The sequence below is a fragment of the Hemicordylus capensis genome, chromosome 4, assembly GCF_027244095.1.
Source record: "Hemicordylus capensis ecotype Gifberg chromosome 4, rHemCap1.1.pri, whole genome shotgun sequence".
NCBI lineage: Eukaryota > Metazoa > Chordata > Lepidosauria > Squamata > Cordylidae > Hemicordylus > Hemicordylus capensis.
This window is the reverse complement of record NC_069660.1, coordinates 236,786,765-236,813,644: the sequence shown is the minus strand read 5'-3', so window position 1 is coordinate 236,813,644 and position 26,880 is coordinate 236,786,765. Positions and strand designations below refer to the sequence as shown.

The following is a 26,880-nucleotide window of genomic DNA, read 5'->3' as shown; positions in this document are numbered from 1 at the left end:
GATCCAGATCTTGTAAATATCACTGACAAGCAAAACATGCCTTGCAACTGTTAACATAAGTGAATAATCAAACAAGACAGACAAGCACTTACCTTTTCTACATCTGCCTTCTTTTCAGTGAGAAGAGACAATGTCCGCTCATAAGCGGTGTTAATAAGTATTCGCACTTCTTCATCAATTAATCTTGCAGTTGCCTCACTGTATGGTTTCTCTAACACCATGTCTCCTTGCCGAGGAAGATCAAATGAAATCTGCCCAACTTTTTCATTCATTCCAAACTGAACAATCTGGGGGTTGAAAGATACAATAGAATGATGAAGCAATGTATAAAACTGCACCAGTGAAGAATGACATTCTTGTAGGAAAAGCTTAACAGTTCTCATTCTATTATTAATCTTAGCAGTCAAGAACTGGCCACTTGCTAAATTGTTGATATACTTTTAATATCCAGCTCAAAGCAGTTCTTAGCAATAATTAGATTTCTTTGCCTAAGCACCTATAAATCCCTACTGGACAAGGGTTGTCCTTTAAATATGGACATTACGCTTTATATTTCAGAATTAGAGTTCCATGGCATCAAAAATCCTGTTCTTTTAAGTATTCATCAAACATTAGGCACTGGACAATAGTATTTCAGTATTAATTAAATACTGTGACTGACTTTTTTTGGTTAATCAAAGCTTTATTAGAGTTTTTCCATTCAAAATACAATGACAGGTAGGTATCATATTATGGAATTAAAATAACACATATTCATAACATCAATTCCCCCTGCATTGTTCAATTAAATAACCAGTTTTGAACATAAAGAACAGAATCAGCTGGCTTCTGCAAATGAACATTCACTTTCACCACGAGTAAATGTAGTTTAGAGTGTTAGGGTCATGCATTGGCCCCGCTTCTATATATGTCCCTCTTCTTCCTCTCTACAACCTCTTCTATCTATTTCCAGAGGGGTTCCCATCCAGCATAGTATATATAACGCTCTTAGGTTTTGATCACAATCATTTTTCAGAAGTAAAGGAATTTTATCCATAACCAAATTTGTAAACCATATTCTGTTGAACCATGCTCTAATCGAAATGTGCCCTTTTTTCTTCCATTGTGAGGTGATGACAAATTACACTGACATAGTTAGAAGGCTAAAGAGTTCTTTGTTTGAAGCGTGTGGCTGACATTTTGACCAACAAAACATGCTTGTAAGAGGAGACTGTGAGGACACTCCAGGAGCCCCTGAGCAACTTCCTCCACACAATGCTGTTGTGCAAGAGCCATCAGAATTCATGTTCCAGAAGCACTCTGTAAGCTCAGAAAGATCTTACAGATCACGAGTGAGATCACTCTGTAAGAGCAGGAACATGTTGCTGACCCTCAGGAACGTGTTTCTGAGCATGCAGAGCACTTCTAGAGGGTGAGCTGAACTTCAATGGCTCTTGCACAGCAGCACACACTAGCGGGGACTGGGGGAGTGGCTCGAGGGCTCCGGGAGCATCGACACAGTCCCTGCTGACACGCATGCTTTGTTGGTCAAACTGTCTGCCAGTAAGAACGGAAAAGCACTTTGTGCACTAAAGTGCTCTAAAAAGCATACTATTTATGCATGACCACACTTAAGGTTCCCCCACCCCACCCCAAGAAGCACAATACTCTCACCTCTACATGATTTGGAAAAGGCAAACCTTTACCAAGTTCCAGAAGAATTGTTCAGTGGATTTATGGTTTGACTAATCAAAGCAGTCATATGTTAAAGGGCAAACAACAGCAAAGTGCAACCATGTGTAACCAATAACCTTGTTCCTTAATACAAACAAATGAAACATTGTTGAGAAGCTCATGCAAGAAATACAGACCTGAGCATATGCACTCTGGGTGACTTTCCTTAGATCATCCTGGGCGCCTGTTGTGATTCTTGCAAAGAAGATTTGTTCCGACACACGCCCTCCCAGAGTCATGCACATTCTGTCAAGCAGCTGCTCTTTGGTGTACAGATACTGCTCTTTAGGCAAGTACTGAGCATAACCCAATCCTTTGCCACGAGGAATAATAGATACCTTGTGGCAGACAAAAATATATGCTTTAAATAGTATAAATAAGAGTTTTTAAACTTAGGTCTGCATAGCACATTATAGTTATTCCTAAAAGATAGCATTAGCCACAATCTTGATCCAACTGTGAATACAAATGTGCCAGCCATATTTTAAAATAGGTCTTTCAGAGCAGAGCCTAAAGTAAGGCAGAAATCAAATTAAGGTTAATTGAAGAGAAGCAAGGAATTATCATAAGAGTCAATGTTTTGCTATGTTCTTTGGGGGAGGGGGGGGAGCAACACAGGAGGGGAAGGGAGGGGAAATAAGGAGGAACCAAGTATGGTCAACCATCTCTGCCGGGAAATTCAATAGAAACACGATCTTGCCTTTCCTAGCTAGCTGAGCAATAAGCAAACAACTCTTCTCTCCTGGTTCAAAAAAGTACCACCTGTCCTCTGCTTTCTCAGCTGCGGTTGACAACTGTGAATCAGGGAGAAGCAGTGAGACACTTTTCTACTGTTTCCTGGTTGCTATGCTACTTCTGGTTAGTGCAGCTATTGACTAGAAGCTGAAATGCTAGATTTCAGAGATCAGGGTATAGAACAGATGTTTCCTTCCATTCAAGTACACTCCCCCCGACCCCCGCCACCCAGGTTATGCAGCAGCAATGGTAAGAACAGGCCTGAGAAGCACACAAAGTCTTCATATACTTGACACACTTAAGTACCAATTTGGAATGCAGCTGTATGCATGACTTGAGGGAAACCTTGTTCACAGTTGTACCATTATAAGCGTGTGTGCATGCATCTCTCTCTCTCTCTAAAATATCCTCTATAATAAAAGGCTTGGGTGTGCGCCTGTGTCTCTGCGCCCGTGTCTTTCTTGGCCGTTCTGGGCATGTGCGGAGATACGGCTGCAGAGACATGGCGGCCATGTTGGCTCCCGTCCGGGTGGAGGAGAAGCGGGGACCAGGGAGGGCAGAGGCGGCAGCGGCAGGACCGGCCCTGCGGCTGAAACAGCCGTGGGGAGAGGAGAGGCGGCGGCGGGTCTGGCCCGCCTGCCGAAAAAAGAGGGAGTTCCTTTTGGGTCCCGGGCCTGGACAGCCAGAGGCGGCAGCGGGACTGGCCCAGCCGCGGGGAGGGAAAAGACGGCGGCGGGAGAAGATGGCCGAGGAGAGATGGCCAAGGGGAGCAACCCCAGCAGAGCCGCTGACACCTCCACTTCATTGACCTGAAACGGCGGGAGAAGACGGCCTCAGTGGCAGCGGAGCCACGGCCTCGGCCAGAGGAGGGGGCCGAGGGGAGCAACCCCAGCAGCGCCGCTGACACCTTCGTTGACCTGAAGGGGCTGCGGGAGCAGATGGGTGAGAAGTGGACGGGTGGGCTTCCTGCCACGTCCCCCCCACTCAGGCTCCCCCCTCCACTCGGGCGGAGAAGGCTACTAGCGCCCACTAATCTAATGGGCTGAAAGATACTAGTATTATATATAAATAAACAAAATTCTCTAAGGCACACCCATGGCTAACCCTGTGCAGGGCAGCTCTCAAGAGAATTTGCGAGCAGAAGCACCTGATTGGGCAGTGGGGATTCCATATGCAGATAGAGAGAAGCCTGTGGCACTGTGGTGATTGGGCAGTAGGGATTCCATATGCAGATAGGGAGGAGGAGCCTGTGATGGTTAAGGTCAGTTGGAATGAAAATGTTATTGGTCAGAAGATGTTCTTGATTGTAGAGGAGAGGAATCTATCTATTTATCTATAATGGGCAAGGGTCTACAAAGAGAGGGGTCATGAGGGGAGGAATGAGCCCCTTCAGAAGAAGGAGGCTGCTGTTGTGTGAATTAGATGAGGAAATGTTACCTGTGAATCTAAGCATTTCATATTGATCTATATGTATTGATCCTAGGGTATATAGTTATTGGAGAACTGAGCTCTTGCTACACCATTTTGATGGTAGCTGAAGAGAGCAATAGTCCCCTCCATCTTGTATTCCTGAATGTATGTCAGCGGGAAAGAATCTGCTTAGTATGCTTTGGTTCTCATACTAAGCAGACCTTGTAACTTGCAACAATATGTATTCTCTATGCCTTGTTTTGTTCTGGCCTACTGATCAGGAGAGTTGATGATGCTGGTATCTGAACTGCCTCCTAGAGGCTGCATAAACACTCCTTTAACAATGGTAATATTGTAAGCCTGTTGGCCTAATATGGAGTTGTAATGCCGGACTTCTTTCAAAGTCCATCTTGTCTTTGGGAACTATCCCCTAGACAGCCACTTTGTTACTCTGCAGAGTCCTATAAAGTTTCTTTGAACTATAATGTTTTCTTCTTCTTGGTAAAGCAAGAATTGGCAGTCATCTACCAAGTAGATAATAACCCGTTGGTTAACAGAAACAACTCAGGGAGGGAGAGGGAGAGAAAGAAAAAGAGAAGGGAGGGGAAGACAGAGGGGGAGAGCAAGTGGAGGAGAGGGGGGTGGAAACACAAAGTAAGGGTGAGGGATGGGCCTGAGCCTGTCAGCGGCCTGAGGGGAACAAGTGGCCATGGCAGCACCTATTGGCAGCAAGAAAGGGCCCAGTCAACCATTGCTGCTGTTTGGGGCTACTGAGGCCATTGGCAGAGGGAGGCAGGCAAGGGACGGGTCCGGGCCTGTCAGCGGCCCGAGGGGAACGAGTGGCCATGGCGGTGGCAGCAGCGAGGAAGGGCCTGGTCAACCACTGCTGCTGCTGGTCCTATGGGGAAGAGCAGGAGCGGGGCTCAGGTGAGGAGGTCTCTGGGGATAGGTGGCTGCATCTTGGCCAATAGGTGGCAGCAACACTGCAGCCACAACCAAGAGGGGTGAGGGGGATGGAGTAAAGGGATGAAGGAGGAGGAGCAGCAGGAGTGCAGCTAAGGTGAGGGTGGAGAGATCTCTGTGGTGAAGGGGACTATGGCAGATGGTGAAGGGAACAATCAAGTACTAACACACAGCTGCTCTGTGTGGGTTAAGCTAGTATACCGTATTTATTTATTTTATTCAATTTATATACCGCCCTTCCTAAGACAGCTCAGGGCGATTTACATTAAAATCAAAAACACGATTAAGACAATTAAAACCAAAAACCAAACATTTAAACTAGTTTAAAACTTATTAAAATTAAAACTGGATATTATTAAAAGCCAGGCTACCCCTGCTAACTGGGCAGAGAGGCACCTTTTACCATGGTGATTCTCTTTATTTAGCAGGGGGAGAGTAACTGGCCCTATCCACCCCCAGCACAGTACTTCGAGTGACTGTTGCTGGTGTCTATCTTATGTTTCTTTTTAGAATGTGAGCCCTTTGGGGACAGGGTTCCATTTTATTTGTTTGTTATTTCTCTGTGTAAACTGCCCTGAGCCATTTTTGGAAGGGTGGTATAGAAATCAAATTATTATTATTATTATAAAGATGGGTCTTTAAGGCTTTCCTGAAGGCTTCCAAGGAAGATATTCCTTTTACAACCACAGGGAACATATTCCACAACCTAGGGGCAACAACTGAGATAGCCTGATCCCAGGTCACCACCAGATGAACTAGTGGCACCCGAAGACGGATCCCTCCTGATGATCTTAATGAGTGGTGGGGATCTTATAGAGAAAAGCGCTCTCTCAAGTAACCCAGATAAAGATAATAACCAGCATTTTGTACTTTGCCTGGAAACATATCAGCAGCCAGTGCAACTGTTTAAGTACAGGCATAATGTAGTCTCTCCAGGATACCCCAGAGACCAATTTGGCTGCCGCATTTTGGATTAACTGAAGTTTCCAAACTACGTACAAAGACAGTCCTACATAGAGCACATTGTAGTAGTCCAACCTGGAGGTTACCATCTGGTGTACCACTGTTCTCAGGTCACATCACCTATCTTCTCCAAAACCTTTACTACTGCTTTACTATCCTCAAACAATGGAATGTTACCTTTTATTATTATTCATCCATCATCCCACCACATCCTTTCATGCAATGGTTAATACATCCACCATAGGTTTCAGGACACACACACACACACACACACACTTCTAAGACTCTCATTCCAATTTGTAAATAAGAATTTCTCTTAACATTTACCAATGAAAGACACTGTATAACAAGTGCTTTGCGAATCAATTTACCTTCAGAAGTGGATCAGCGTGTTCTAGAAACCACCCAGCAACTGCATGTCCAGCTTCATGATATGCGACTGTCTTTTTCTCTTCTGGTTGCAATACTTGTGTTTTCTTTTCTAATCCTTGGATTAGAATAAAAATAATTTATGAGGGTGCAAGTTCCTCAACTGCTAAAGCAATGAGTAGCCTATGATACAGCACAAGGACTATCAGATATGTGTTGTTTTCCTCACCATATCTCTCGTCTTGGGATTGTTGTATTGAAAGGCGGTATATAAATTTAACAATAAAAACAAATAGATCAATTGCATAACAGACTGTTGAAAGAAAAAACAATGGTTTTAGGTATTAAGGAATATTACTGACTATTTCCCCTTCTTTACTATCCTTGTAAGTCAAGGTGACAATTTTATTGTTGCTGTACAGCAATAAAACTTATTTAGAGACAAGCAATTTTAAGAGAAACCAAACAAGATTGCTGGCAATGTAATCACATATTATTCTCTCACCTCCTATAACCCGTTCAATTGCTTGTTCAAAGTGCTTTTGGTCGATTGCATCTGAAAGATGTCTTGCAGCAATTAAGGCAGCTTCATTGCATACATTAGCTATATCTGCACCTAAAAAATCCAAATCAAGTCCATCAGACCATATTCATCACTTACGAGTATAACTTTAATATATTACGGGAAATAAAGTCACCTTCTAACACAACAAATGCCACTTGCTACTGGCCAATTATACATTAAAAAACAACAACAGAAAATTGGAGTTGCCATTGCTAAAAATCTATTAAGAACTATGAGTCTAAGAATGAACTATACTGAAAGAAATTCATTCAGCAGTAATATGTTAGATGGGGGAAGTTATTGGCCAGGCTTCCAAAAGTTACTTTTAGGCATACCACCCCATCCATTTGAACAGCAGACACCCAGTTCAGGAGAGATCTGATATTCTGCATGAGATCTGATATTCATGCATGTTCAAGAAAGAGCAGTCCCAACTGCCAAATTACATAACAGTTATTTTTCTATAGAATCACTTACCTGAAAATCCAGGAGTTAGTGATGCAAGTTTTCGTGCTAAATTATCTTTATCCAAGCCACTATCTAGTTTCAGAGGTCTAAGGTGTACTTTGAAAATAGATGCTCTTCCCTTTATATCTGGTGGCCCTTAAAGAGTTTAAAGAAAAAGCAATTTCTTTTACATCTACTGCTTTTAAAAAAATGCTTCAAATTACTAGTTCTAGTGGCTTCCTAAGGAATCCACTAACTTCTAACTTTCAGCTAAGATGTGTCAGCATTCCACGTACAGGGAAATGGGTATGGGGATCCTTTTAGATTAACCAACCCTGGGTTTCTATCACATTTCCTCGTTATCTAACAAGCTGGGAGGTAGCTTACCAATGAAGATCTGTCTATCAAAACGTCCTGGCCTCATAAGGGCAGGGTCTAGGATATCTGGTCTGTTGGTGCCTGCCAAAATAACTACATTTGTTGTAGTATTAAACCCTGTGAACAGAACAGAAACCAAAATGCAGTTAGCATATGCATTATTTTTCCAGGATGAGTGAGTGCTATTTTTATTTATTTTTTAAACATATTTGTATACCGCCCAGACTTACTATGAGTACTACTTGTGAGCACTATGCAGACAATACTTTGTGGTGGCGGGGTGGGTGGGGGAGAGAAACATACACACAACCTGGAACCATGGAACCAAGAAGACAAGGATTGAAGAATAGAACAATATCGGACCTCTGAAAAGTATACAGTGTACTGTGCTTGATTGGCCAGCAAACTCACCTGACCTGACCCCATAGAGAATCTATGGGGCATTGCCAAGAGAAGGATGAGAGACATGAGACCAAACAATGCAGAATTGCTGAAGGCCGCTAATGAAGCATCCTGGTCTTCCATAACACCTCATCAGTGCCACAGGCTGATAGCATCCATGCCACGCCGCATTGAGGCAGTAATTGCTGCAAAAGGGGCCCAAACCAAGTACTGAATACATATGCATGCTTATACTTTTCAGAGGTCCGATATTGTTCTATTCTTCAATCCTTGTCTTCTTGGTTCCATGTAATATTCTAATTTTCTGAGATTGTGGATTTGGGGTTTTCATGAGCTGTACGCCATGATCATCACAATTATAACAAATTAAGGCTTGACTTATCTCGCTTTGCATGTAATGCGTCTGTCTCATATATCAGTTTCACCTTTTAATTTGCATTACTGAAATTAATGGACTTTTGCACAATATTCTAATTTTCCGAGTTTCACCTGTAGACCAATTAGCTTACTGAATGTAATAAGTAATTTGTTTGAAAATATATGAATATAAAAATTGCAAGCCTGGTGTGAACAGGAGGGAATTATAGCGGAGAAACAAGTGAGTTTTAGGGAAGGGTGTTCCACCATAGTTTGAAGCCTACTCTGGGAAGAGCACAAGCAGGTTTGGGGAGGTAAGCAAGCTTTTCTATACAAAACTGCCACCCTTTTTTCTTCAAACTAACAGGAGGAAGGGCGATTTTGAGGATCTGTTTTCTCTTTAAGAGAGAAGTTCCTGTGTGTGTGTGTGTGTGTGTGTGTGTGTGTGTGTGTGTGTGTGTGTGGTTTTGCTGTTTGCCAGGGCTAGCGTTTGCCAGGGCTTGCTTTGGGGGCTCTGTAGTAGTTTTTCTCTGCCTGGAGAGGAACAAAGGGAGGAGTCAGCTAGGGCTGTAGTGAGTCACACCAGGTGGAAGGAGCCCCATTCCTGCGAGGCACATTCCTGTTTCAGTTTGAAGCCTATTCTCTATAACAGGTGAAGGCCAGAGAGATTAGTGGACAGAACTTTGTGAACAGGGATAATGAACAGGCCATTGGAGTTTAGTGGGGAAGTCTGAAATGAGCCCCCTTGATCACAAGGATCCCAGTGGAAAAAGAAGGTACGTACTTCTCCCTCATTCATATTCTTGGGAAAGGAAATTTAAAATGTTAAATAGCTGATACAGCTACCTACCAATACTGTTGACCCAACTTTCTAATAAACAATCTCCAAATACTCTAATCAGCCAACAAAAATCAGTTATGAAGACAGAGAGCCAGCAGGGGAAGAAGCACTTCCCAGTATATTGCACATTACGTGTATGACTATTTGCTCCATTGGCAGAAGTCATGGATGTGTGTTCAGCGCAAGGAGCTCCTGGCTCTCAGAGAACATGTTTGTTTCCTTGAGACCAAGGTGGTGGATCTGGAAAAGCTCAGAGAGACAGAGACACATGCGGACGAGACCTTCAGGGATGTGATAGAGGCATCCCACTCCAAGGCTCCTCTGCTGTCAAGGAGAATGAAGGTCTTGGGGAAGGAGAACATCAGCCTGAGGAAGAGGAAAATGCTCTTTTAGAAGGGACCCCTTCCGTGATGATGAGCTTATATCCTCTTGCACAGAGGATACTCTGGCGGTGGGGGCCTTCTTGTAGTGGGCGATTCAATCAGAAGTAAAGAGATCTGTGACCCGTGTGTAGACTGCACGGTGACTTGCCTGCCTGGTGCGAAGGTTGTAGATCTCATGTGGCGTCTAGCTAGGCTGTTAGGCAGTGCTAGGGAGGAGCCAGCTGTCGTGGTGCACATTAGCACCAACGATGTGGGGAAATGTAGTCGGGAAGTCCTGGAAGCCAAATCGAGGCTGTTAGCTAGCATACTGAAGTCCAGGACCATATTGTTCAGATAAACAGAAGGGGACAGAGTAGAACCACACAAAGAGCAGACAGAAGGCTGTGCTAGGTGGTCAAACAGAGAGAAAAGAAAGATAACACTCCAGGAAAGAGATTCAGCATATAGATGCTTGTATGCCAATACCAGAAGCCTCCGAGCCAAGATAGGTGAGCTGCAGCGCTTAATGAACAAATAGAAATAGTGGGCGTAACAGAAACATGGAACAGTGAGTACCAGTGGGACACTGTTATCCCTGGATATAAACTCTATATAAAGGACAGGGATGTAAAGGATCTTGGAGGTGAGTAGCACTGTATTTTAAAGAAGGGATAGAATCTAAGAATCTAGGATGACTGGGGTCCTCCACAGAAACCCTGCGGGTGACAATACAAGGCCTAAAAGGAAATGTGCTACAGGCGACATCCTATTGCCCTAGAGATAAAAATGCTGACAGTGACCAAATTGCAGGAGGAAATAAGGGAGGCATCAAGGAGAGGCAGGGCAGTAATAATGGGTGACTTCAATTATCCACACATAGACTGGGTAAATTCAGTCAGGTAATGACAAAGAGGTCAAATTTCTAGATATGCTGAATGACTGTGCCCTATACGTTTTCATATTGTCAATTATATCAATATTCACAAAGAGAGCTTATAATGTCTTGGATAAGAAAATTCCCTGGACATTCAATGGGTTCTATATCACTTGGTTTGCTATCTGCCTGGAAAAAATGGAGCAACATATAAAGTTGCATGGTTTTGTGCTACAATTTGTAGAATTCATCATCGGGTAAATTAAGAATTGCTCTTCATTTTTATTTGCTTTTTATTATACATATTTATGTATAATTGTATTGAGATTTTGTTTGAAGATGGTTTAATGTAAGGATGTTGTAAATACTGGTTGCAGACTCCAATAAAGTAAAAGTAATACCGACAACCATCCTTATATAGTAGACATCATCCTCTGTAATGGCAAAAGAGCCAAATAGACTGGCTTTCTTAAACTCAAATCTGTGTTAAGTATGAATTTCAGTTTCTACTTAGAATTACACATTATTAGGATTTTAATATTGTAATTTATTTTGCATAATATGATAGGATGTATAATGCTGTATTGAAAATTGATTTTCTCAAAATATGTTCAAATTTCTGCTCAGACTATCAATTTTACATAAAGAGGAAAGTTATTTTCCGGTACCTTTCACAATGTTCTTTATGATTAATAATCAAGATCAACTGAACATCCATTTCATGGGCATTTAATCAATACTAATTTCATCTCATTTAAGTATACCTTAGAATAACGCTATAAGGCAAAAAGAACAAAATGGTAGAAAGGTAGTTTAAGTTATGTTCATCCAGCACTACCAAAATAATAATAATTTTAAAATCCACCATACCTCCCTATCCCCCCAAAAGGAAAGTATACCTTTGCTTTCTAAGAAAAATGCCCTTCAACGGTCCTCTGAAAGTTAGAAAATTACCAAGTAATTCAAAGCTTTCAATTACTTTTTCAAGTAACTGAAAAAGGAATGTAACTTCTTTCAACTGAATGGAAAACTAAACAAAGCTATATGGCTTGAAAGTAGTCTTAGAAATATACTTGAGTGAGAATTAGTTTAATCAAATTTCAATCAATGGCCTAAGACTGTTTAGATAGTATTGATCACCCTAATTTATACCTGCAAAAGTTAAAATACAATTTAACAAGTTAATTAAGTGTATTTATTAAAGTAAAAAGTTTAATTAAATAATCCCTTCATTTGCCATCAACCTTCAACCATGATCTCAACCGCTGCTAACTTGGCAAAGAGGCACCTTTTAACGTGGTGAGTCTCTTTATTTAGCAGGGGGAAAATAACTGGCCTTATCCACTCTCAGCACATTACATCCAGTGACTCTTGCTGGTGTCTATCTTATGTTTCTTTTTAGATTGTGAGCCCTTTGGGGAGAGGTATCCATCTTATTTATTTAATATTTCTCTGTGTAAACCACCCTGAGCTATTTTTGAAAGGGCGGTATAGAAATCGAATAAATAACAACAACAACAACTTATTTGGTACAACCAAAGTCAAGAGGAAATATTTCCAGGTTATTTGTTGAGGACTAGGCTGTTACTCAAAATTAATAGTTACCATCCATTTCTACTAGTAGTTGGTTGAGTGTATTTTCTTGTTCACTTTGTCCTCCGAAGTTACCCCGTCCTCTCTTCCTTCCCACAGCATCTATTTCATCAATGAAGAGAATGCAAGGAGCATTTTTACGAGCCAGAGCAAATAAATCACGAACCTTTACAAGAGAACAGAAGGTATTTTGAAACATGCAATGACACACTTCATTCTAATCAGCGTCACTGAATATATCAAACAGCGGTATTTATGTCATTAAGTATGCCTTATACTTTGGTCATTTATCAGTCTATTAGGTAGATTATATTGTGGCTAGCACACCAATTGGAATAAGTTGAACAATGATATTTTAAAAGCTTTAAAATATCAGAACAATGTTTTAATCTCTTTGTAAGAACCAAAACTGATCCCTTGCGCTTATGAGACTGATTAAAGGCCTATTTAGAGAATTGTTCCTTTATCTAAGAGAATTTTATTCAAGTTCCTCCCTGGGCAAAAAGCTACTTCAAATAGATGTTGATTTCCTGCATATCTGCATAGGTAAATATGTGCAAACTTCATAGACATTACCACATTTCCAATTATACATTTTGCTTTGTGTATGCATACTAGAAAGCTGCATGAATATCTGTTTATGTACACACAGTGGCTGACATCCAATATAACACTGTGTGCACTGAATAACACTTTGTATGTGCAACAGGAGAAAGGGTAGTTTTTGCTGGTTTTCCTTTCAAATCCAGCAAAAAATGTGCCTGAGGGCTGTGCGGCTCTCAGATACTTTTTGCGAGGCACAGAGTGCTGCGGGGGGGGGGGGGTGGTGTCAGCAAGAATTACCCCTTCCCTGCTGCACACGCAAAAAGCCATTTCCGGGCCAAAAGCTCGGAATACAAGGAGAACCTATCCATTGGAGAATAGATAGAGAGCAGCCACATTTGAAGTCTCTGCATTTGAAGTTGGGCGTTGGCCACTGTTGTGGTACACAAGGCCATCAGGCCCAGAAGGCGCTGTATTGAGCAGGTCCTCTGCCTGGGTGAGGTCTGGACAGCTGCAACTAGGGCTGAGATGGATTGGATGTATCCGATGGGTAAGCAGGCACACCTTGTGACCGCATCCAGGACAGCACCAATATACTGGATTGTGCGCTGAGTGGTCAGGACTGATTTCTTGAGCTTGACATTGAGGCCCAAATCTGCTAGGAGAGAGTAAGAGCTGGAGGTTGTACAACAGAGTCAATTTCTCTTTGGCGGTGATAAGCCAATCATCCAATTACAGAAAAACTGAAATGCCCTGCATGCCCAGATGTGCAATCACTGTGCCCATACATTTGGTAAAATTTCTGGGGGCAGTACAGAGAGCAAAGGGAAGCACCTTGTGTTGGTACGCCTGTGTACCTAGGCAGAAGCACAGAAACTGATGGTGGCAGGGCCTTATGGAAATGTGGAAGGATGTGTCCTTTAAGTCAAGGGAGACAAAACACTCCTTTTCCCATAGGAGCAGGACGATGGCCTGCAGGGATATCATATGTAACTTGCAAGTTTTAACAAACTCGTTCAACCCCCTTAGGTCCAAAATAGGGTGAAGTCCTTCATCATGTTTAGGAACCTGGAAGTATCTGAGTAAAAGCCAGAATACATAGAACAGGTTGGAATAGGTTCTATGGTCCCCTTTTACAGAAGCTCAGAGACCTCTTGTTCAAGGGTAGGATTTGAGTGAGTGTATTTTATTCCCACATAGCGGAGAGGGTTTCAAATTCTATTGCATAGCCAGAGGCAACTATGAACAACACCCAGGTGTCTGATGTTATATGGCACCAGGAAGGGAGCAAGATGGATGGAGTCAAGGGGAAGCGACACAGATACTTCCAGGACCTCTAGGTTAAAAAGCCTGTTTAGGCTGATCCTATTGCTTGGGTTTTTGTTGACCTCTCAGATGCTGTTGGAAGGGGCACCTGGAGAATTGTCTGAAGCCCCGTTTAAAGTTGCCTCTTTTTTGAAAGGGTTTAGATTGATAATGTTGCTTGTACCCATAATGGCACCTGTTTTGGAACATTGATTGTTGAGGCAGGCAAAAGTCTTGGCCACATACAGCGACTTCTTTAGTTTTTTTCATGGTGTCATTGGTATCTTTGGAGAAGAGGCCCTCACTGTTGAAAGGCAGGTTCTCAATCTTGTCCTTCATATTAATCTCTAGAGAGGAGTGAAGCCATGCATGACAACGCAGCACAATCGAGCCTGCCAGCACCTTGGATTCGGTTTCCATCAGGTGTCTGGCAGTGCTGAGATACTGTCAGGTCAAGTCAGCGGACTTGGAGAGAGTGATTACAAATTTGGACTTGAAAGGCTCAGGTTAATTCACATAATCCTTCAAGGAATCCCATAGCGACTGCTGATACTTCAACATGCAGGCAATCTTCAATATTTGGCAATCTTGAGCGAGAGGCAGGAAGCAGAGTAGAATTTCCTTGCCACTGAATCTAGCTTCCAGCCCTCTTTATCCACTGCAGCAAAATGCTTTCGTGAAGGTTTTGATTGTAAAGTGCAGTCCACAACAAGGGAGTTGGGGGATGGGTGCTTAAATAGGATGGACATGAGGCCTCCTGAATCCTATAGAGGCTTTCCAGTTTCTTGCATGGGAGTGTGGAAGTGACAGGAATAGGTGTCAACTTTGGCGTCGAGGGCAAAGATGGCGAAGTTCCAGGCATGCTCTTTGTACTTGACGTTGCCGACTTTGAGCATTTTTTATGTGCGTCCTCGGAGGAGGAAGAGCAGTCTCTCTTATGCTTACGAGAGGTCTCCTGTCTTCTATCCAAAGGCTTCTTAAAAGTGCCTTCTGCATGTTTCTCCAGCACCAAGCGAGACAACATCGAGATGGACAATGACAGCATTGAGGGGCCCAGTGTCGAAGTTCTTGGTGAAGATGGCAGTCTTGGAGTCCCAGGATGCAAAATAAATTTTCAGAGAGAGAAGCTTTTAAACGCAGCTCTCTACTAAGGTAGGTTTTCATTTTAAAAGAAAGGCAAACTTTGCAGGTGCTCGTGTTATGGCTATCACCTAGACATACAAGGCAGTTCTCATGGCCATCCGAAGAAAACATGGTGCCTCTGCATGTAGCACGACGTTTGTAAGTCTTCAGAGAAGACATTACCAAGGTCAAAACAGTCTGAGTCAGCCAAATACCAGAGAAAAACTTCCAATCACCAAGGGGCTAAACAGAGAATGTCCATAAAGCAGTCAGTGGTCACAAGTTTAGAGGGAGAAAACACCAGAGAACAGTCAACCAATCCAAGTCAAAAACAGAGAAAATTGAGTAGTCAGAAGCAGTTATTCAAGCATAAGAACTCAGTCAAACAAGATGAAAGACTAAAATATTTTCATTGTTTGACCAAAGTGTGAATACTATGCATAATTTCTGGAGTCTGCACAAAGCATCTGGTAACTAACTATCCCCATTCATATTTAAATCACATTATGACTGGACAATAAGCAGCATTTTGTAGACTTTGATTAGCTAACTGCTTTTTTAGCCTTCAGTCATGGCTGTTGCCAATATATAGATTCATCAGCTTTTTAACACACACACAAAGCTGTAAAATCTCTTCTCTGGAAGGCATTCAATTTGTCTTATTGGGACTTTCGTGCTGTTTTTATAGGGTTTGGTTTTATGGATTATTTGTAAATAATATTATGATTTTATTTTATTGTGAGTCACCTTGTGATGCTTTGGACCTGAAAGGTAGGATAACAAATATTTATATATATATATATATATATATAAAAACTATATATATATATAGTTTTTTATTTTTATATATATATATATATAGATAGATAGATAGATAGATAGTATACTATATATATATAGTTTATATATATATAAAAAACTTAATTAGTGTAGATGATAAATACATCTAGCCTTCTTGCAAGTTCAATCACCAAGTTTAGAATACACTTCAAAATCTGGTCAAATATTAACAAACAAAATTACTATGGCCCCAACATACAATCAGAAGTACAGCTAGGCTGAAGCAATAAGACTTCTTAGCAACTGAGTGGGATGTAACTGGATGGTCTTAATTGAGATAGCATGCAGCCATTTATTTAAGATGGAAGAGTTGTAAGCTGGATAATAACTGCAAGTTTCAGGCCTACCAACCTTGACCACGTCCTTTTAACAAATGATGTTGCAATAATAGAGCAAGGCCATAGACTTACTCTAGCAGGACCCACGCCGACAAACATCTCTAAGAATTCAGAACCATTGACTGTAATGAAAGGGACGTTGGCTTCTCCAGCTGTAGCTTTAGCTAGAAGTGTTTTCCCTGTGCCAGGAGGCCCTGTCAGAATAGCTCCCTTAAAACAGAATGGCAAAGACTTTAAATATTTTCACAGAATAAAAACAGTGCAAATAATATACATACACATAACCATTATAAAATGTCTTCAAAAAGTGTAACCAGTTATTGTAATGTGTCATTCTACGTGAGACACTAATCAGACTTTTCACATCATTTTTCCAAAGCCATGACCATAATTCCTCTGAAAAAATTTCTCCTAAAATCGCCATCCCATTTATTTTAGAATATTTGCACATTGCTTCTTAGCAAAGAAGTTCACAAATTACTCCTCTTCCTATTTGTGAGATTTCTTACCTTTGGGATCTTTGCTCCAAGATCCTGGTACTGCTTTGGGTTTTTCAGAAAGTTAACGAACTCCATTATCTCCAATTTAGCCTCCTCACAACCAGCTACATCTTTGAACTTCACATCTATTTCATCTTTTAGGACTTTGGCTGTTGTTTCACCCACACTGAAGAGTCCACCCATCCCTCGACCTGTTCGACCCATTCCAGCAGCCCCTCTTCTCAAGGTGTACAGCAAAAAACCAACTATTAGGACTGTTGGCAACATGCTTAGAAGAAATGAACTAAAAATGAGGGGAGAAGCCAGAAGTTAGTAACAGGTTGTTTCCTAACATAATGTTGGAAAAAAGGACACAAGTAATGGCAATTTCACTTACAAATTAAGATAGAACATGCAAGACTTTTCTTAATAAGTTGTTCATTGTACCTTTTAAAAGGTTTGCCTCTTAATACAGTGCCTTATAATACAATGTTCACAAATGTGAATGTATCTTAGTGATAAACTGGAGCTGACACTGCTGACATTTCCCTGCTTGATGCAGGAAACCCAGAGCTACAGCATCCCAATGGATTACTGTCCAGCCTTGGCTTGAAGACATCCAGTGAGGGAGAGTCCATCCTCATCAGGTAATTCATTCCATACCTGAGCATGTTAAGAAATTTCTCCTAATGGTCAACTTAAATCTACCCTCCTGTGACTTAAGCCTATCAAATATAGTTCTCAGACGGTAGGACAAGTCCCTGTCCTCTTCTATGTGATAGCCCTACAGGTATTTCAACAACACTACTGTGTCCTCTCTTAGTCTTTTCTTCTCTGGGCTAAACATGCCCAGTGCCTCCAATCTTCCCTCATAAGCTTGTTTTCTAAACCCCTGAGCATCTTTGTTGCCATCCTCTGTCCAATTTGACTATATTTCTCTTAAAGTGCAGCACCCAGAACAGTACTCTAGATGAGGTCTGACTAATGTGGAATAAAGTAAAGCTATTAGTTCTCATGATTTGGAAACTATGGTTCTATTCACGCAGCCTAAAATTTCATTTACTTAATAAAAGAAATAGCTGAACTGCACTGCTAATCCATATAATGTCCAGCTTGAAATAGAACGCAATCTTGAGATCCTTTTCACTGTATTACTGCCAAACCAGATATCCATCATTCTGATTGACAGATTAAGTGCTGTCAAGTCAGTGTTGACTCTTAGGGACCACATAAATAGATTTTCTCCAGGATGACTCTCCATCATTCTAAACAGTTGATACTCTTGCCTAAGCTTCACATTTGTCTGTTCAATCCATTTTGTTAGTTTTGGCTCCGTTTTCCATTCTATCAAGCTCACTTTAAAAATTATTTTGGGCTTCTGAGATGTTAGCTAATCCTCCCAGTTTTGTATCATCTGCAAATCTGATGCGGACTCCCTCTACCCCTACAGTTGTCATGGATAACAATGTGAAAAATACTGGGCTCAAGACAGAGCCCTGCAGCAACCCAATCAAAACTTTGCTCCAATTTGATAAGGAGCCACTGATTCTATATTTATGTATAGTTTACTAAGAATGTATTTTACAAGAGGTCTTGACCAAATTGCCATCTTGCTTTTCATAAAAAGGAAACATACAATACATTCAACTCCATTGAATTGTTAGCAGTAATTGTTACTGCTTAGGGCTCTTACCCATCACTCTCGGCTGCATATACTACAGGTAATCTGTTCTCCCCTTCTATGCCCATCTCGAGCTGTGCAGTTTCCAGATTCCGTTCAAAAGTGTCCACACTTCCAATATTAAACCAAACATATTGCTGAAAAACAAAAAATATATATAGTGCCTGTGTCTCAGTTTTAAACTAACCTAAAACAGACAAATCCTGATTTTGGAGAAATGGGAGATTTCATCAGGCACCCGATGCATCAATATACCTTCTGCCACAAATTTGACAGGAAGAACAAACTATTTGATTCACTGGGTACATTTCTGAAAACTAGAATGATGAAGGAGCTCCACTTTCTTCTGTGCATGACAAAGTATTATGCTTCAACACTTTGCCTCCAAATGGTAAGTTAGAAACTGGTCCGTAAGTATACAGGACAGTGGGGTCCAAGGAATATTGCTTCAAGAGAGGCTTGACGATCCCTCTGTTTCAGGGAAGTGTCTGCTACCCCCCACAACTCAGGACCCCCAACCCATCTCTAGCCACCCTAATAGCCAAGTCAAGCATGCATGTGGTACGTCTAAGATATCCGCACCGCCTATCCACATCTTTGGGTGGCACAATCTGAAACCTATCCATAACAATAAGACCAGATGGTGCATTGGGAGCATTCAGTCCTGGCTCTGCAAAAATCTTAGCATCAAAGTTGGCATGGATATGAGCGATGAGGTTGAGAAACCAAGGTTTATTGTTAGAGGGCAGTGTATAAAAATAGACAAAGTCACAATTGTGCTACTGATCAAATTGACTGCTGTAGATTTCTGTTTTCCCTGAAGGGATTCTCAGACTTTTGTTGTGCAAGTTCTGTTTGGGCAACTGCTGGTTTTTGAAATACTTAAGACATTGCTATGTCTAAAAAGCAGAGACAAATGTTATGTCTAGAGATGAAGGCAGTCACACTGCATAGTTACTTAAATACAAAGTTGCCAAAGCTGCCATCTCATATATAGTTGCACAACCTTCTTTAAAAGATGCAATTGACACTGGATTCAACATCCTTGAAAGCTTCAGAGTGCAGGAAAAAACCAACAGTTGCCCAATAAGACCCATAGAATTCTCTACTCAACCAATGTATTTTTAAAAACAAAACAAAACGTAATCCAAGTCTCAATCCCTTAAGTTTTTAAATGGAATTTCACTTCAGAATTGCTCAAATTCAGTGTTTCAGCAGGCAAATTATAAAACACAAAAGCTACGAAGCACACTGAACTGCCTCTTGGCATCTAGAGATGAAACAGAAACCTGTTTCTGTACAACCACACTGAACAGCTTTTGTCATTTATTTTAATGGGTTCGACTCCAGCCTTAAGACAGCACCCGACACAGACTTCTATTTAACATGATTTAAAAGAATGCTCAGAAATATAAATGGTTCAAGCCTTTAATGCATTTGGAGAAACTGAAAAATTCAAATTTACCCCATCAATAGGAGACTTTCCTGGGGTAAATACCACTCTTACAAAGCGCTTGTTCACCACTTCTAGCTTGTCCACCTGTGAAAAGCATGTAAGAAATTAGAAATAATTTGCAATATGGTTTATATGCATGTGTTACTGTATATAAAAACAGCAAGAATTATGTCAAAACCATCCTGTCCAAGATGCCATGCATGCCATGTGGCTTTTAACAGTTTCCCCAAATTGCACATTTCACCTGTCACTAGCCATGGAGTGCCACAAAAACGACAAGTTGCTTACCTGTAACTTGGGTTCTTCTAGTGGTCATCTGTGCTCTTACACGAATGGGCTTTGTGCCTGCACAGAGAGACCACGTTGAAGCTTCCAAGCTAGATTTTAACTTTTGGTTGTAGCCCCGCCCCCTCGGTGTATAGGCGGCTGCGCGGGCTTCCCTCTCCAGTCTTCTGAGTCTGCAAATCTGAAAGAGACATGAGAAGAGGGGAGGATGGGTGGGCCTGTAAGAGCACAGATGACCACTAGAAGAACCCAAGTTACAGGTAAGCAACCTGTCGTTCTTCGAAGCGGTCTCTGTGCTTTACACAAATGGGTGCATAGCAAGCTGCACCCGTGCCATACTCACCTGGAGGAGGGATCAGGTGAAGATGGATTGTAACACCGCCCTGCCAAACACTGTGTTTTTTCTGGCTTGGACATCAAGGACGTAGTGCTGCATAAACGAGTATTTTGAAGCCCACGTAGCAGCTTGGCAGATGACTTCCAAGGGAATAGACCTGTCGAAGGCAGTAGAAGCTGTGACCGCCCTCGCTGAGTGAGCTTTAATAGAGGGTGGGAGAGGCTTCTTAGCGAGTTGGTACGCTAAAGAGATGGAGCCAACTGCCCATCGAGATATAGTCTGGGCAGAGGCTTGCCTGCCTGTATTGGGTCCAGAATGAAGCACAAAGAGGGAGTTACAAGAACGAAGAGTGGAGGTCCGATTGACGTAGAAGGCGAGCGCCCTATGGACATTGAGAGCGTGGAGGCGCCTTTCGGCATCAGTAGATGGTTCCAAGAAGAACGCAGGTAAGGAAATAGGTTGGGAACGGTGGAATGAGGTCACTACCTTGGGCAGGAAGGCAATGTCCAGTCAAAGGACAACCTTTTCTCTGTGGAAAACGAGGTAAGCAGGGTCCACTCTAAGCGCCCTGAGTTCACTGACCTGCCTGGCAGAGGTAATAGCTGTGAGGAAGGCCACCTTACAGGATAGGAGATCTAAGGAGATGGTGGCCATAGGTTCGAAGGAAGGGTACATAAGGGAGGAGAGCACCAAGTTCAGGTCCCAGGCCAGGGCCATAACAGGGGGATCCAGATAAAGGTGCGTAAGTCCCTTGAGGAAACCAGTGCTGGAACCATGATGGCGCCGAAGGTGGGGAGTTAGCCACTATGGCTGTGAGATGTACCTGTAAGGACAGTATTTTAAGTCCTGCCTCTTTGAGGGATAACAAATATGTACAAATATGCTCCACTGAGACAGTGTGCAAAGGGATGCCCCTGGTAGTGAGTTAATTCTGAAAACACGTCCATTTATAGGAATAGGATGCAATGGTAGCTGGTTTGCGAGATGCATTGACGATTTGTTGCAGATCTACAGGAAGGTTGGGATTATGAGCCAAGCCGTGAGGTTGAGGCGCTGCAGACCTGGATGGAGGAGGCTACCACCATGCAGGGAGAGGAGGTGAGGCTTGGGTGGAAGGTGGTGATAACAGTTGTTGGAGAGGTGCAGGAGGCGGGGAAACCAGAGCCTCCTGGGCCACCAAGGGGCGATTAGAATGCAGTGTGGGTGGTCCTGGGAAATTTTCTGGAAGACCTGAGACAGTAGGGGAATAGGAGGGAAAGCATAGGTCAGAAGACCTGTCCAGGACATGGCAAACATGTCCCCTAGAGAGTTGAGTCCAATCCTGGACCTGGAGCAATACAGGTGGCATTGCGCATTCGCCTCCAACGCGAAGAGGTTGATTTCTGGGAGGAACCAAAGGCGGAAGAGGGAGCGGAGCGTGGGAGAATGCAGTTTCCATTCGTGGGATGTCGTATGGGTTCTGCTGAGCCTGTTTGCAGTAACGTTGTCCTGACCCTGAATGTGGACTGCCAGGGGTGTGATACCTTGGCGAATGCACCAGAACCAGATTTCCATGGCTAGGAACAGGAGGGACCTGGAGGAAGTGCCACCCTGCCTGTTCAGGTAAGCCTTGGTGGTAGTATTGTCTGTTTGGATGAGGACGTGAGAGTCCTGTGCCAGTGGGAGGAAGGCTTTCAGTGCCTTGAAAATGGCCAGAAGTTCAAGGTAGTTGATATGGTAGGAGGCCTCTGTTGGGGACCAGAGGCCGTGAATGTTGTGATTGCTGGCGTGGGCACCCCAGCTGTCCATGGAGGCGTCCGTAGTGAGTAGGAAGGTGTGACATGGGGGCTGGAAGGGTGAGCCGACATGGAGGTTGACAGGATTTGTCCACCATGTCAGGGAGTCAAGGACTCGAGGCGGAACCTTGAGGGTATAGGTGAGGGAGTCCTTGTGTGGAGAGAACACCGAAAAGAACCCGTGTTGAAGAGTTCTGGCATGCAGACAGGCGTGCGGGAGGTGATGGAGGCCATGCGATGGAGGCCATGTGGCCCAATAGGCACTGGATTGTCCATGCAGGTTGGCACGGATGGTAGAGGAGATGAGAAGATAAGTCTAGAATGGCTTGAATTCTGTGCTGTGGCAGAAAGATTTTTGACTGAATCGAGTTGAAGAGGATTCCCTAGGAGTTCTATTGTCCGCAAAGGGCGGAGCTTGGACTTTTTGTAATTCACCTGGAGACCCAAAGTGGGAAGAAGTTCGATGACCATCCGGAGGTCTCCCAGGAGAGACTGAGGGTTGTTGGCTACTACGAACCAGTCATCGAGAAATGGAAATATTTGAAAGTTCTGTTGTTGCAGGGCCGCTACCACCGGGACCATGCATTTGGTGAACACACGGGGTGCGGATGCCAGTCCGAAGGGGAGGGCACGAAATTGGTAAGTGTTGTCTGCTATTTGGAAGCAGAGGAAATGACGGTGCTGGGGTCTGATGGTGATGCGATAATATGCATCCCTGAGGTCTATAGAGATGAACCACTGGTTTTTGTGCAGAAGGGAGATGATAGTGGTGATATTTTCCCAGGTGGGAATGAAAGGGGAGAGTTTGGTGCCCCAGCGGGGAGGAGGATGCGAGTCATTGTCTTTTGGCTTGGGGCTGAGATCCTTTGGATCGCTACTGCAGTTTGGATCCGGCGAAGTGTGAACGCTTTCTGTAAGGCTGGTACCTGGCGGAATGAAAGGACTTGTCTTGAGGTTGATAGTATTGATGCTTGGAGGAGTATGGCTGTTGCTGCCATTTTTGCGGTTTATAAGGACGGTATATGGACTGTTGAAAACCCATGGAACAGTCTGTGTTACGAAGTTTTGGTACTTTTTGAAGTGTATAATCTGTTTTCTCTCCGAATAGAGAGGAGCCATCAAAAGGAAGATCTTCCACCCTGGATCTAGCGTTGGGCGTGAGGCCAGAGGATCGAAGCCAGGTGTGGCGACGGAGGTCGCCATCACCTTAGCAGCCTCTTCCGTGGAGTGACTAATTGCATGGAGCTCTTGTTGGGAGACCTGTGTGGCCTCACGGAGGAAAATTTTGGCGGGGCCATGCTGTTCTTCAGGGAGATGGTCCAGAAAAGGGGCAATATGGTCCTAAAGAAAAGACTGATACCTGGCGTAGTAGGCCTGGTAATTTGTAATTCTTGTTACTAAAGAGGCAATAGAATACAAACACCTTCCCAACGTATCCAATTTCTTTCCTTCCTTGTCGGGTGGGGTGGAGGAGGAATACGCCCGGAAATTAGAGAGGGAAGAATCCACAACAATAGAATCGGTAGATGAGTGTTGTTTCAGGAAGGAGTCATCCTGATCTGCTGAGGCGTGAACTTTATAGGAGTCAAGCCTCTTTGGGGAAGAGAAGAAGGCTTGGTCCAAGAGGCCTTGGCCACCTTGAGAATGGACGGGTTCAATGGGAGCGATACCGATGGATGGGCATCATCTTCGATCAGCTGGAACAGGGGGTCAGGTTCGGACTTATCCCTCTGAGAGAGTTGGACTTCCAAGGAAGTTGCCATACGAGAGACGAAGTCTGTGTAAATTTGGAAATCTTCCAATGGAGAATTAGGCCTAGGATCCAACAGAAGAGAAGGATGCAAGGAGCCCAATGATTTTCTGTTGGACAAGGATGACTCTGGGCCCTCCTCATCTGAGGACGAATCCGATGAGTCAGTCAAAACCGGAGGTGGAAGCGGCCGGATTCGGAGCCGAGGAACTGGTCTGGAGTCTGGGGCGATAGTGGCCGTGGCTGCCTATACAGGTGAATTTCTAGGTGGAACCCATGGTGGTAAGAGAGATGTAGTTCGGGGTGGAGGAGGAATAGTTGTCGGTCCTGAAAGTGGATTCAGGATCGAAGCCGAAGTCGAGTAAGCCGGTACCGAAGGGCGAGGAGATGCAGAATGCCGAAGGGGCGGCTCCGTGGCAGCCGAGGCCCGATGGTGTTGGCGAACCTCCTGATGAGCATAGAAATCGTCCGCCTCTTCCTCCACTTGCCTGGTGTAGCGCACGTCCAGAGCAGCTTCGAGGTCTTGATTGGTCCAGTGGCACGGTTGCTCCGGAGGGAATTCCTCGGGTTCAGAGTCGTGCTCGGACTCGTATACGGGATCATGAGGACTACAGCCATAGACCACATCGGTATCTAAAATAGTCTCCGTTTGTAAAGTACAGGATCGACGTTTGGTATCGTGCGTCGACTTCTGCTTCTTTTTTGGCGGTTCTGAGGGAGCATGACAGTCCTTCTTTCTCTTTTTGGCTGGCTGGACAGAGCATGGCTCAATCAGTGCTGCCGTCGAGATCAACACTGCCACCGAACTCCTCGGTACCGACGTCGAAGCCCGAGCCACAGGATCGACTGGTATATTCACTTTGGGTGTGGTTGCCGAGACTCCCGGAGGGGACGAAACGGGCTGTAAGCCACGGGCTGCAGGAGAGACACTGGACAAGGCCTGCATAGTGGACAGTTTGTCTGAGCCCGTACCCTTGAACGCTTGTTCCCAAAGCCAAGAATGAAGTTGAGAGGCCCAATTCTTGCATGCCTGTTTGGTAAAGGCCGCACAATGCAGACAAGAGCCAACTTTATGGGTTTCACCCAGGCAGAAAGGCAGAGTTTGTGGCTGTCGGTCGAAAGGATTTTAGATTTGCAGCAACCACACTGCTTAGAGTTTATAGTCTTTGCCATAGGCCAAAGAAGGTACCGAAGAAAAATGGAGGCAAAGAAGCCGTAGCACGCCAGTTGGCCCAAAGGCCACGATGAGACAGAAAAAAATGAAACTTCGAGGGAAGGAGGGGGTGGGTACCGGGGAAGAAATAAAAATGCTAACGAAGGGGAGTACTGAACAGAAATATAGGGGGAAAGGTGATAAAAGCAGTACTTAAAGATCTAGCAAGGAGTTGCTCAATGATGTGTCTTCTATCGTGGACGAAGAAAGACTGGAGAGGGAAGCCCACGCAGTCACCTATATACCGAGGGGTGGGGTTACTGCCAAAAATTAAAATCTAGCTTGGAAGCTCCGACGTGGTCTCTCTGCGCAGGCGCAAAGCCAATTTGTATAAAGCACAGAGACCACGTCGAAGAACATAAGAACAGTCCTGCTGAATCAGGCCCAAGGCCTACCTATTCCAGCATCCTGTTTCACATTGTGGCCCACCAAATGCCTCTGGGAAGCCTACAAGTGAGAGCTGAGGGCATGCCCTCTCTCTGGCTGGTGCTCCCCTGCAAGTGGTATTTAAAGGTGTCACCTCTGAGGCTGGAGGTGGCCTATAGCCCTCAGACTAGTAGCCATGGATAGACTTGTCCTCCATTCATTTATCTAAGCCTTCTTAAGGCCATCCAGTCTGGTGATGGTCACATCTTGTGGCAGAGAATTCCATAGTTAAATTATGTGTTGTGTGAAAAAGTACCTCCTTTTGTAGGTCTTACATTTCTTGGCAATCAGTTTCATGGGATAACTCCTAGTTCTAGTGTTGAGAGAGGGATAAAATTTCTCTTTCTATACACACCATACATAATTTTATAGACCTCATGTCATGTTGCCCTCATGCGAAACTACATGCAACTACAGCAGCCCTCTCTTTAAATATGGGGCTGCCCCAATGAGTTGCACTGTCTAATGGGAAGGTACCAATCTTGCCTGGTTTTGACAATCAGACTATTTGTTTATTCAGCAAAATCTCTTTTACTCTCATGGACAATGATAAATGTAATCATAATATTTATTAAGTGTCTGAATGGCTAGGCACTGTATACTGAAAGAGCAGTAAAACAAAACTGTTCTCAGACTTGTACTAAGAGCATATAAGTGGGATTTTCATAACATTGTGGCAAATTTTCTATCCAAGATGGATCATCTTCTTTATATATAAAAGGCTTAGGGCGTATGTAACAAATCCCGTAGTATGTGGCACATTTTGTGAGAGTTCTGACAACACTTGGCACACGCAAGAGAGAGAGAGAGAAGGCACGGAGGAGGCGGCTGAGGAGTGGATGGAGGGGCAGCTGCTGCCAAGGAGGGAGGGCTGAAGAAAGAGCAGCCTCATTACTCCCTCAGGGTCTCCTCGTGAGGAGGACAGTCAAGACGGGGCTTCCCATCCAGCCTGCACAGATGGCCCTCAGTACTCTCTCCAGCCCTGGCTTGGCCATCGTCTTCGTGAGGAGACTCAGCAGAGCATCAGAGGCCAGCAGATGGGAGCTGAGAGAGTGGGGGAGGGGAGGCTGAGAGTGGAGGAGAGGGGGTGGTTGGGAGTGGGGCAGTGAAGGGGCTGGCTGCAAGTGGGATGGCTAAAAATGGTGGAGGGGAAGGAGGGCTGTGAGTGGGGATGCTGAGAATGGATGAGTGGAGGAGAGGGGGTGGCTGCAAGTGGTTGAGAGGAAGGGGTGGCTGTGAGTGAGGTGGCTAAAAGAGTTGGGGCGAGGAGAGGGGGTGGTGTGAGTGGGATGACTGAGCAATAAAGCAGGGGCTGGGGCGGGACTTTAAGGAGAGCAATAAAGTCCTAGTGCACAGGT

General features: G+C 43.8%; 1 protein-coding gene across 1 annotated transcript in view; it reads right to left on the bottom strand.

The window, feature by feature from the left end:
• The window catches only part of AFG3L2 (AFG3 like matrix AAA peptidase subunit 2), a 42,118-nt gene that overhangs the window by 1,489 nt on the left and 13,749 nt on the right, over window positions 1-26,880 (bottom strand). The window contains exons 6-16 of the mRNA XM_053247459.1: window positions 19,746-19,820; window positions 18,293-18,417; window positions 16,630-16,903; window positions 16,193-16,330; window positions 11,985-12,138; window positions 7,553-7,660; window positions 7,196-7,321; window positions 6,659-6,769; window positions 6,156-6,271; window positions 1,851-2,051; window positions 93-287 (exon numbers count right to left, since the gene is read on the bottom strand). Of these exons, the coding sequence (XP_053103434.1) occupies window positions 93-287; window positions 1,851-2,051; window positions 6,156-6,271; window positions 6,659-6,769; window positions 7,196-7,321; window positions 7,553-7,660; window positions 11,985-12,138; window positions 16,193-16,330; window positions 16,630-16,903; window positions 18,293-18,417; window positions 19,746-19,820 (1,623 nt within the window). The remainder of the gene's footprint in view (window positions 1-92; window positions 288-1,850; window positions 2,052-6,155; window positions 6,272-6,658; window positions 6,770-7,195; window positions 7,322-7,552; window positions 7,661-11,984; window positions 12,139-16,192; window positions 16,331-16,629; window positions 16,904-18,292; window positions 18,418-19,745; window positions 19,821-26,880) is intronic.